The sequence below is a fragment of the Bos indicus x Bos taurus genome, chromosome 8, assembly GCF_003369695.1.
Source record: "Bos indicus x Bos taurus breed Angus x Brahman F1 hybrid chromosome 8, Bos_hybrid_MaternalHap_v2.0, whole genome shotgun sequence".
In the NCBI taxonomy this organism is placed as follows: domain Eukaryota; kingdom Metazoa; phylum Chordata; class Mammalia; order Artiodactyla; family Bovidae; genus Bos; species Bos indicus x Bos taurus.
The window spans coordinates 1799908-1812556 of NC_040083.1; the positions used below are offsets into that span (position 1 = coordinate 1799908).

The window sequence follows — 12649 nt, forward strand, 5'->3', positions numbered from 1 at the left end:
TGGAGCGGCCGGTTGGCCGGGAGCAGGTTGGCCGGGAGCAGGATAGCCGGGGCGATAAAATGGAGATGTTGATGTGACTAGAGAGATTCAGGATTTCCTCCTCACATTTAATTAGTGTGATTCCCTTAGATACTTAATACAAACTTAAACATCTTCCCTTTGTCAGGAGGAACCTGTTTGGTGAAAGGTGTTTGGTGTTCTGGGCCAAGGAGAACATTAGCCTTTGGAGCCATATTCTTGTACAGGTCTGTGCTTCTTATAGTATTGATTACATACAGAATTTTATTTTTTAAAGTATGGAAATTATCCCCACCCACATTCCCAATCAATGGTAACAAAACTAAGGGAGCCAAAACTAAAGAGCTTTCTCTTCATAAGATGCAGGCTCTGAACTTTCATCAGTTTCTGCTGAATTTTCCACTCAGCTGCAGGAGTGGGACAGGTGAGACTTTGAGGGTGCTGATTGACTGTGAGGTGGTGATGATTGAGTTCAGGGAGACAGGCAGAGAAGTGACGCATCAGAGCAGATACTGAATGCAGGGGACCTGAGGTTGTGCTTGGAAATTCAAGGCAGAGAATGGCCAGTGTGGTGGGAAAGGGTAGGCAAGGGCTAAGCTAGGGACAGCTCACCTGAAGATCAGAAGCTGAAAACTGAAAAAATGATTGATTGCTAGAAAATCAAAGAGACCAGACTTTGAAATTGTCAGGAGCAATCGCAAGAGGAATTTTCCTGAGGGTGTGGAATGAGTGATCAAGGTTCGCAGCTCAGGCTGCCTTTTAAAGGCTTGGCTTAGGACTCTTGGGTACAGAATGAATTATAAGGCCAGGTGTTCTGGACCCAGTCATTCTCTAAACAATTGTTGAGTGCTTCCTCTGTGCTGGAAGCTGTATGTTGTTTAAAGTGATGATAGAGACAAAGGACAGGTCTGGAGGCTGGCAGTACAGGATGAAGACATTGGCAGGCATGGTTCTCTCTGAGACCTGTGACCCAGAATCTGTTTCAGGCCTCTCTCCTAGATGCTGGTGGTGTGTGGTAATTTTCAACGTTCCTTGGCTTGTGGCTGCATCACCGTGATGTCGGCCTTGGTCTTCACATGGCATCTCCCTGTTGTGTGCACACCCCTGTTGTCAAACTTCTTATAAGGACACCAGTCTCATTAGACCGTATGGGGTCACACAGAGTCGGACACGACTGAAGCACCTTAGCAGCAGCAGCAGCACCTTCATCGCCTCGTGTTAACTTGGTTACCTCCGTAAGGACTTTGTGTTCAAATAAAGTCACACTTCTAGGCACTAGGGGTTAAGACTCCAAAGTGTCTCTTTTTAAAAATTGAAGTATAGTTAATTTGTAATGTGTAGTTTCAAGTGTACAGCAAAGTGATTCAATTAAACATCTATATTCTTTTTCAGATTTTTTCCATTATTAAAAGATACTGAGTATAGATCCCTGTGCTATACAGTTGGAACTTATCTATTTTATATATAACATACTTTATTTTAATCCCAGCTCCTAATTTAACTTCTCCCTCCCTTCTCCTCCCAGTGACTTTGGTAAACACAAGTTTATGTTATATGTCTATGAGTCTCTTCCTATTTTGTGTATAAGCGCATTTGTATCTTTTTTAAAAATAAGATTCCTCATATAAGTAGTATCATATAATGTTTGTCTTTCTCTGACTTCACTGAATATCATAATCTCTGAATCTACCCATGTTGCTGCAAATGGCAGTATTTCATTCTTTTTTATGGCCTGAATAATATGTACCATATCTTTTTTCATCAATTCATCTGCCAGCAGACATTTAGGCTTCCATGCCTTGTCTATTGACAGTAGTGCTGGAATGAGCAGTGAGGTGCATGTATCTTTTTGAATTAGAGTTTTCTCCAGGTATATGCCAAGAAGTGGGATAGCAGGATCACATGGTTTTTTAAGAAACCTCCAAACTATCCTCTATAGTGGTTGTGGCCGTTTACATTCCCACCAGCAACGCAGGAGGGTTCCTTTTTCTCCACACTGTCTCCAACATTTATGCTTTGTAGACTTTTTAATAATGACCACTGTGACGTGATGTTGTTGTTTAGTTGCTAAGTCGTATCTGACTCTTTTGTGACCTCATGGACTGTAGCCCCCAGGCTCCTCTGCCCATGCAATTTCCCAGTTAAGAATGCTGGAGTAGGTAGCCAATTCCTCTGCCAGGGGATCTTCCTGACCCAAGGATCGAGCCTATGTCTCCTGCTTTGCAGGTAGATTCTTTAACACTGAGTCACTTGGGCAGCCCTTGTGATGTGATACCTAATTGTAATTTTGATTAGCATTTCACTAATAATTAGTAATGTTGAGCATCTTTTAATGTGCCTGTTGGTAATCTGTATCTCTTCTTTGGAGAAATGTCTATTTAAGTCTTCTCTCCATTTTTTGATTGGATTTTTTTGGTTTGATATTAAGCTATATGAGCTCTTTGAATATTTTGGAAATTTATCTTTTGTCAGGAGCATCTTTTAAAGTATTTTCTCCAGTTCCCTAAGTTATCTTCTCATTTTATTTATGTTTCCTTTGCTGTGCAAAAGCTTGAAAGTTTAATTAGGTCCTATTTGTTTAGTTTTGTTTTTATTTCCATTTACTCTAGAAGATGGATCCAAAAAGACATTGCTGCCACTTATGTCAGGAATGTTCTACTTGTGTTTTCCTCTTGGAGTTTTATTTATTTATTTTTAAATACATAGAAATGAATTTAATCGGTAAAACACCTGTACACTAAAAATATAAAGTACTATTGGAAGAAATAAATGCAGGGACAGACTATGTCCATGGATTGAAAGACTCGAAATTTTAAGATGGCAATAGAACAAATTGTTCTTGGAGGCTCAATCCAATCTCTATCAAAATTCCAACTGCCTTTTGCAAAAATAAACAAACTGATTATTGAAACACAAATGCAAGAGACTCCAGATAGTCAAAACAATGTTGGAAATGAAGAACATAACTGGATAAATTAAAACTGTTGGCTTCAAACCTTACTACAAAGCTACAGTAACCAATACAACATGCTCCTGGTATAAGGATAATTACAGGATCAATGGAATTGAATTGTGTTTCTAAAAAACACACGTATATGTAGTCAATTGATTTTTGAGAAGGTTGCCACAATAATTCAGTGGGCAAAGAACAGCCTTTTCAAAAAAATGGTGGGGTAACAAATGGACCTCACATACAAAATAATAATATTGGATAACTACATCACATCTGCTACCAAAATTAACTCAAATGGATTAAATAGGTAAATATAAGAGATAAAATGTAAAAATTTCAGAAATATACATGTAAATTTTTTATGATTTTACCTTAGAGAAAAGTTTCATTATAACACCAAAACAACCAACACACAAAAAAATTATTATTGGACGTCATCAAAATTAAAACTTTTGTGTGTCTAAGATACTGTCAAGGAAGTGAAAAAACTCTTGGAGTTTTATAGTATCCTTTCTTACATTTAGGTATATAAGCCATTTTCAGTTTATTTTTGTGTATGGTATTAGAGAATGTTCTAATTTTATTCTCTTACGTGTAGCTGTCCAGTTTTCCCAATACCACCTGTTGAGGAGACCGTCTTTTGCCATTGTATATTCTCGCCCCCTTTGTCATAGCCTAGGTGACCACAGGTTTGAGTTATTTCTGCACTTTTTATCCTGTCCCACTGGTCTAATGTCTCATTTTCTGCCAATACTATACTGTTTTGATGGCTGTAGCTTTGTGGTGTAAGCTGAAGACAGAAGCGTGGTTCCTCCAACTCGATTCCTCTTTCTCAAGAGTGTTTTGGCTATTTGAGATCTTTGGTATTTCCATAAAAATTTTTATTAAAATTTTTTTTAAATTTATTTTATTTTTTAAATTTACAATATTGTATTGGTTTTGCCATATATCAACATGAATCTGCCACAGGTATACACGTGTTCCCCATCCTGAACCCTCCTCCCTCCTCCCTCCCTGTACCATCCCTCTGGGTAAAAAATTTTTAATTATGTGCTCTAGTTCTATGAAAAATTCTTCAATGGGTATTGTATTGAATCTGTAGATTGCCTTGGATAATATGGTCATTTGAATAATACGGATACTTCTAGTCCAACAACACAGTGTATCTTTCCATCTGTTTGTGTCATCTATATTTTCAATATGGTGCTGCTGCTGCTGCTAAGTCGCTTCAGTCGTGTCTGACTCTGTGCAACCCCATAGATGGCAGCCCAACAGGCTCCCCCGTCCCTGGGATTCTCCAGGCAAGAGTACTGGAGTGGGTTGCCATTTCCTTCTCCAATGCTTGAAAGTGAAAAGTGAAAGTGAAGTCGCTCAGTCGTGTCTGACTCCTAGCGACCCCATGGACTGCAGCCCACCAGGCTCCTCCATCCATGGGATTTTCCAGGCAAGAGTACTGGAGTGGGGTGCCATTGCCTTCTCCGTATTTTCAATATATCTCTTATCAAATCTTATAGTTTTCAGAGTATAGATCTTTGCCTTCTAAGGTAAGTTTAGTCACAGGTATTTTATTATTATTATTTTTTGCTGTAGTGAATGGGATTGTTTCCTTAATTTCTGTTCTGATATTTCTTTTGTTTGTGTATAGAAATGCCACAGATTTCTATATATTAATTTTGTATCCTGTAAGCTTATGGAATCCACCAATGAACCCCAGAAGTTTCCTGGTAGCATTTTTAAGGTTTTTTATGTACTACATTGTGTCATCTGCAAATGGTGAGAGTTTTACTTAGGGGAAATGCTTTCAGCTTTTCACAGTTGAGTACAGTATAAGCTGTGGGTTGTTATATTTGATGTAATTATGATGACATCAAAGTAAGTGAGTGAGAGTTGCTCAGTCATGTCTGACTCTTTGTGACCCTATGGACTGTAGGTCACTAGGCTTCTTTGTCCATGGAATTCTTCAGGCAAGAATACTGCAGTGGGTAGCCATTTCCTTCTCCAGGGGATCTTCCTGACCCAGGGATTGAACCCAGGTCTTCTGCCTTGCAGGCAGATTCTTTACCATCTGAACCACCAAGGAAGCCCATATGGTTCCTTGATGCCCACTTCCTGAAGAGATTTTTTAAAGTCACAAATGGATGTTGAATTTTATCAAAAGATTTTTCTGCATCTATTGAGATGATCCAAATTAAAAATAAAAACCATCTTTAATTTGTTAATGTGGTATATCACATTGATTATTTTCTTAATATTGAAAAATCCTAACTTCCCTGGGATAAATACCCTTGATGATGGTGTGTAATCTTTTTAATGTTTTGTTGGAGTTGATTTGATAGTATTTTGTTGAGGATTTCTTGCATTTGTGTTCATCAGTGAAATTGGCCTGTAATTTTCTATTTTTGTGGTATCTTGTCTGATTTGGTATCAGAGTGATGGTCGCCTCAAAATGAATTCAGAAGTTTCCTTCCTCTGCAATTTTTTGAATAGTTTCAGAAGTATGGATGTTAATGCTTCTGTAAATGTTTAATAGAATTCACCTGTGAGGCTATCTGGTCCTGGACTTTTGCTTGTTGTGACCTTTTAAATTTCTGATTTAATTTCAATACATGTAATTGGTCTATTCATATTTTTTCTTTCCTCCTGGTTCAGTCTTGGTACCTTCCTAAGAATTTGTCCATTTCTTCTAGGCTGTTCATTTTATTGGTGTATATTGTAGTTGCTTGTAGTAGTATCTCATGATCCTTAGTATTTCTGTGGTGTCTGTTGCAACTTCTCCTTTTTCAGTTCCAATTTTATTGATTTGAGTTCTCTCCTTTTTTTTTCTTGATGAGTGTGTCTAGTGGTTTATCAATTTTGCTTATCTTTTCAAAGAACTAGCTTTCAGTTTCAGTGATCTACAGGGAAGCATTGAAGACTTTTTTACATGGGGCCAGAGGAGGGACTCATATTGACAAGTCAATATTTAAATTTAAATCAGAAGGAAACCCTGCAGAGTGACAACTGTTCTATTTGCCTTATATACTGAGGTACTCCTAGGTTGGGTGCGTATATATTTACAATTGTTATTTCTTCTTCTTGGATTGATCTCTTGATCGTAATGTACTGTCCTTCCTTGTCTCTTGTAACAGTCTCTATTTTAGAGTCTATTTTGTCTGATATGAATATTGCTACTCCAGTTTTTTTTTGGTTTCCATGTGCAGAGGATGCATTTTCCCGTCTCCTCACTTTCAGTCTGTGTGTGTCCCTAGATCTGAAGTGGGACTCTTATGTATAAGGTATTGTTTTTGTATCCATTCAGCTAGCCAATGTCTTTTTGTTGAAGCATTTAATACATTTAGGCTTAAGGTAATTTTCAGTACATATGTTCTTCAGTTCAGTTCAGTTCAGTCGCTCAGTCATGTCCGACTCTTTGCGATCCCATGAATTGCAGCACGCCAGGCCTCCCTGTCCATCACCAACTCCCGGAGTTCACAGACTCAGGTCCATCGAGTCAGTGATGCCATCCAGCCATCTCATCCTCTGTCGTCCCCTTCTCCTCCTGCCCCCAATCCCTCCCAGCATCAGAGTCTTTTCCAATGAGTCAACTCTTCGCATGAGGTGGCCAAAGTACTGGAGTTTCAGCTTTAGCATCATTCCTTCCAAAGAAATCCCAGGGCTGATCTCCTTCAGAGTGGACTGGTTGGATCTCCTTGCAGTCCAAGGGACTCTCAAGAGTCTTCTCCAACACCACAGTTCAAAAGCATCAATTCTTCAGCGCTCAGCCTTCTTCACAGTCCAACTCTCACATCCATACATGACCACAGGAAAAACCATCCTTGAGGATGGACTGATTTGATCTCCTTGCAGTCCTTCTCCAATACCACAGTTCAGAAGCATCAATTCTTTGGCGCTCAGCTTTCTTTATAGTCCAACTCTCACATCCATATATGAATGCTGGAAAAACCATAGCTTTGACTAGATGAACCTTTGTTGGCAAAGTAATGTCTCTGCTTTTGAATATGCTATCTAGGTTGGTCATAACTTTCCTTCCAAGGAGTAAGCGTCTTTTAACTTCATGGCTGCAGTCACCATCTGCAGTGATTTTGGAGCCCCCAAAAATAAAGTCTGACACTGTTTCCACTGTTTCCCCATCTATTTCCCATTAAGTGATGGGATAGGATACCATGATCTTCGTTTTCTGAATGTTGAGCTTTAAGCCAACTTTTTCACTCTCCTCTTTCACTTTCATCAAGAGGCTTTTGAGTTCCTCTTCACTTTCTGCCATAAGAGTGGTGTCATCTGCATATCTGAGGTTATTGATATTTCTCCCGGCAATCTTGATTCCAGCTTGTGCTTCTTCCAGTCCAGTGTTTCTCATGATGTACTCTGCATATAAGTTAAATAAGCAGGGTGACAATATACAGTCTTGACGTACTCCTTTTCCTATTTGGAACCAGTCTGTTGTCCCATGTCCAGTTCTAACTGTTGCTTCCTGACCTGCATACAAATTTCTCAAGAGGCAGATCAGGTGGTCTGGTATTCCCATGTCTTTCAGAATTTTCCACAGTTTATTGTGATCCACACAGTCAAAGGCTTTGGCATAGTCAATAAAGCAGAAATAGATGTTTTTCTGGAACTCTCTTGCTTTTTCCATGATCCAGTGCATGTTGGCAATTTGATCTCTGGTTCCTCTGCCTTTTCTGAAACCAGCTTGAACATCAGGAAGTTCACAGTTCACATATTGCTGAAGCCTGGCTTGGAGAATTTGAGCATTATTTTGCTAGCGTGTGAGATGAGTGCACTTGTGTGGTAGTTTGAGCATTCTTTGGCATTGCCTTTCTTTGGGATTGGAATGAAAACTGACCTTTTCCAGTCCTGTGGCCACTGCTGAGTTTTCCCAATTTGCTGGCATATTGAGGGCAGCACTTTCACAGCATCATCTTTCAGGATTTGAAATAGCTCCACTGGAATTCCATCACCTCCACTAGCTTTGTTCGTAGTGATGCTTTCTAAGGCCCACTTGACTTCACATTCCAGGATGTCTGGCTTTAGGTCAGTGATCACACCATCATGATTATCTGGATTGTGAAGATCTTTTTTGTACAGTTCTTCTGTGTATTCTTGCCATCTCTTCTTAATATCTTCTGCTTCTGTTAGGTCCATACCATTTCTGTCCTTTATCGATCCCATCTTTGCATGAAATGTTCCTTTGGTATCTCTAATTTTCTTGAAGAGATCTTTAGTCTTTCTCATTGGGTTGTTTTCCTCTATGTCTTTGCATTGATCGCTGAAGAAGGCTTATATAAGAATATATGTTCTTATTGCCATTTAATTAATTGTTTGGGGTTTGTTTTTATAGATCTTTTTTCTTCCCCTCTGCTTTTGTTCTCTTGTGATTTGATGATTAACTTTCGTATTGTGTTTAGATTCCTTTTCTTTTTTGTGTGTATCTATTTTAGATTTTTGGTTTGTGGTTATCATGAGGTTTTGACATAGCATCTATATACAAGATCGTTTTAAGTTACTGGTCTTTTAATTTCAAAGGTATTTCCAGTATCCTATGTCTATGCTGTACTCTTCTCACAATTGCTGGTTAGAAGCATTTACTGTACGTTTGCCTTTGTATGCATGAATGAGCTTTTCCGTTCATAATTTCTGTGTTTTTAGTTGTGGCCTTTTCTTTTCCATCTAGAGCAGTTCCTGTAGCATTTGTTGCAAAGTTGGTCTGAAAGTGAAAAAAGATGTTAGTTGCTCAATCGTGTCTGACGCTGTGACCAAATGGACTGTAGCCCACCAGTGTCCTCTGTTCATGGAATTCTCCAGGCAAGAACACTGAAGTGGGTAGCCATCCTTTCTCCAAGATATCTTCCTGACCCTGGGTCTCCTGTATTGCAGGCAGATTCTTTACCGTCTGAGCCACCAAGAATTCCCTGGTGGTTCAGATAGTAATGCTTTTCAGTCTCTGATGAAATGCTTTTCATTTCTCTGTAGAATCTGCATGAGAGCCTTGCTGGATATTCTCAGTTGTAAGTCCTTCCCTTTCATCACTTTAAATATATCATGTCACTCCCCTCTGACTTGCACAATTTCTGCTGAGAAACCAGCTAACTTTATGGGGATTCCTTTGCACATTATTTATTGCCTTTTCCCTTAATATTTTTAATATTTCAATATTCCCTTTAATATTTTTTCTTTAATTTTTGTCAATTTGAGTACTGTGCCTCTCAGTGTGTTCCTATCTGGGTTTATCCTGCCTAGGGCTCTCTGAACCTTCTGACAACTCTTAATTTTAGGTTAGCTTGAAGTAACCATAGTGATTCTCACCAGGGCTCAATGCTCCAGCTCATTCAGATGCTGAGAAAATAATAGCCATGATGGAGACATTTATATATATATAAGGAAGGTGGGAATAACACTGACATAAGTGTCCTAATTCCTCAAAGAACCTGATAACTTTATAAGGACTAGATCATGGAACGTAGGTAAAGTTTTCTACAGCAACAGAAAACAGATACTGGCCTAATGACATCCTATTCTTGTACATATTATGTGTACATGCACAGAAACATCAAAAAGGCTGGCTGATGCATGCTGAGGCTGAGACAGCCAGCAACTTTAACTTTATTGCTTATTCTTCCTGGATTGTTTGAAAACATTTAGATCAGCATATATTTAATAATCAGATGAGGGAAATAAAGATCATAAAGGTGAGAAAGAAATCATTAAAAAGTATATTCTAAGTACCTGAAAGGAGTGTAGTAGCCAGAAATCCTATAACTGGTATGAATACATTTTTGAAGTAGTGTAGTATAAAAATACAATTTAGTCAATTTTTCTATGTCCTGGATCTCTCCTCCTCATTTAGAATTAGCAAGCAGACCTTTAGGTATGTTTAGTTTTAGAATTTTATTTTAAAGAGATTCCTATGCCATAATATAATGTCTGTGTTTCTCTTACTGAGAATTATGCCCAATGGTCAAATTCTAACAACTTTTGCAATACATTTTTATTAAATTTAATTAAAAATAGAGTTTACATGATATACCATTTTGAATTTCATTATATTCTTACAAATAATTTACTGTAAAATGTTAGTTTCAAAGAAAATTTATGGGAAATTATAAAGCGACTATCAGCTCAGTTCAGTCACTTAGTTTTGTCCAACTGTTTGCGACCCGTGAACTGCAGCATGCAGGGCTTCCCTGTCCATCACTAACTTCCAGAGCTTGCTCAGACTCATGTCTATTGAGTTGGTGATGCCATCCAACCATCTCATCCTCTGTAGTTCCCTTCTTCTTCTGCCTTCAATCTTTCCCAGCATCAGGGTCTTTTCAAATGAGTCAGCTCTTCGCATCAGGAGGCCAAAGTATTGGAGTTTCAGCTTCAGCATCAGTCCTTCCAATGAATATTCAGGACTGATTTCCTTTAGGATGGACTGATTGGATCTCCTTGCAGTCCTTCTCCGATACCACAGTTCAGAAGCATCAATTCTTTGGCGCTCAGCTTTCTTTATAGTCCAACTCTCACATCCATACATGGCTACTGGAAAAACCATAGCTTTGACTAGACAGACCTTTGTTGGCAAAGTAATGTCTTTGCTTTTTTGTATGCTGTTTAGGTTTGTCATAACTTTTCTTCCAAGGAGCAAACGTCTTTTAATTTCATGGCTGCAGTCACCATCTGCAGTGATTTTGGAGCTCGAGAAAATAAAGACTGTCACTGTTTCCACTGTTTCCCCATCTGTTTGCCATGAAGTGATGGGACTGGATGCCATGATCCTAGTTCTTTGAATGTTGAGTTTTAAGCCAGTTTTTTCACTCTCCTCTTTCATTTTCATCAAGAGGCTCTTTAATTCCTATTCACTTTCTGCCATAAGGGTGGTGTCATCTGCATATCTGAGGTTATTGATGTCTCCCGACAATCTTGATTCTAGCTTGTGCTTCATCCAGCCTGGCATTTTATTATAGTAAGTGTGAAAAGGCAGAAAGCGACTATAAAACCCATGATAAGGATATCATTTGATAAATTGAAAATTTATCAAAAGGATTATAAATATATTTTGGTATTCTGATGGTTTCAAGGGCACTTTAAAAGTTTTGTAGTTAAATTTTTACAAATGTGACATATTTGTTGAAACCCAATCTGTAAGTCTTACACCAATGATCATTTCTTCTTGCTAAAACATAGAAATAATTTATCTGAAATCCATGAGTGCTATAAAGAGTTTGATTTCTTCATAGAGATTCTTCTATAAGTTGGGCTAATCTCTGAAAGGCCTAAAATAAGACAGAGAGGAGGATTACTGAAATTAACATGCTTTTTGGGCCTCCTTTGTGGCTTAGCTGGTAAAGAATCCACCTGCAACGCAGGAGACCTGGGTTCTACTCATGCATTGGAAAGATTCCCTGGAGAAGGAAAAGGCTACCCACTCCAGTATTCTGGCCTGGAGAATTCCATGGACTACATAGTTCATGGGGTCACAAAGAGTTGGACATGACTGAGCAACTTTCACTTTCAAGAGGCTTTAGGAGAATTCTGCCATAACATTAAAAATTTTAAAAAGGAGTCTTATCTTATGTTGAGATCAGATAATGAAAGCTCAGGGTTAACCTCAGGTTTATCTGGGTTGTATGCCATCATGTCCACTAGTATATGGAAACATGTCAGAATCCCAGACATTAAAAAGACATTTTTTTACCCTCAAGTTCATCATTTTCTCCCAGAACACCAATTACTTTATTTTTTCAAATATTCTTTCATCTGCATATGCCTTATATGTAGTTTCAGTTGTCCAACTCTACTCATATATAACTTATGAAGAGCATATTTAATGATGTGAGAAAGCAAGTAAATCAAGAACACACCCAGAAACACCCCATCTCCAAGGATAAGTATTACAATCTTCTTGCAGTTACTGGATTTCAGTGTATGGCTCTTCTGTGAGTTCCTGACATGGTAGTAGTTAGCAACTTGCTTCTTTTCTTCATATTATCTTGATTAAAGCTGGACTTTTTGATTAATCAATAAGTTAATTCTAATCATCAATATTAGTCTATTTGACCCTTGTTGATATTCTTCCTTCAGAGAAAGAGTCCGATGGCTTCGTGAATTTGTACTCTGACTCATGTTAATTTTATGCAGGAGGGAAAGAGGTTCTCTTTATAACATGTTGATGATCTGTCAACACTGTTGAGTTAGGTCTGAAATCTATTCACAGAATCAATAAAATTCAACTCCAAGTTGGTCTCATTACCTTTCCATAGAAGTCTGGCAACTTCTTTGAGTTATACTTCACGACTTTCCAACTATTCCCATTTTTCAGAAACCAAAGGAGACATCAAATAATGTTGTAACTCACAAAATGAACACAAAAAATAAATTGACAACTCACCATGTCCATCTGTTCTGGAGAAGCTGAAGAGAAGGATGCTCTGAAGTAGGGGCAAGGAGCTGAACTATCAATGTAGAAACCATATCCTGGAAGCATGAATATCTGAGAGAGTTTTGGAAAATAGGTAATTAAAAGAAAAATAAAAATAGAGGTAAATCTAATCTCAGAGTGTCAGAGGACTTTCTGAGTTTAAAAGCAATGAAAGAAATTTGAAGAGAAAAAACAACTTACAGAAGAATTCCGCATGTCATACAATAAACAAAACTAAAAGCACAGAAACAGGAAAAGTATTTAGGATAAATATGACA

The 12649-nt window shown here is 38.1% G+C and overlaps 1 protein-coding gene across 1 annotated transcript in view; it reads right to left on the minus strand.

The window, feature by feature from the left end:
• Positions 1 to 10949: 10949 nt before the first annotated feature.
• The window catches only part of LOC113897878 (kynurenine/alpha-aminoadipate aminotransferase, mitochondrial-like), a 33574-nt gene continuing 31874 nt past the window's right edge, over positions 10950 to 12649 (minus strand). The window contains exons 10-11 of the mRNA XM_027550819.1: positions 12342 to 12443; positions 10950 to 11226 (exon numbers count right to left, since the gene is read on the minus strand). Coding sequence (XP_027406620.1) covers positions 11185 to 11226; positions 12342 to 12443 — 144 coding nt within the window. The 3' untranslated portion in view covers positions 10950 to 11184. The remainder of the gene's footprint in view (positions 11227 to 12341; positions 12444 to 12649) is intronic.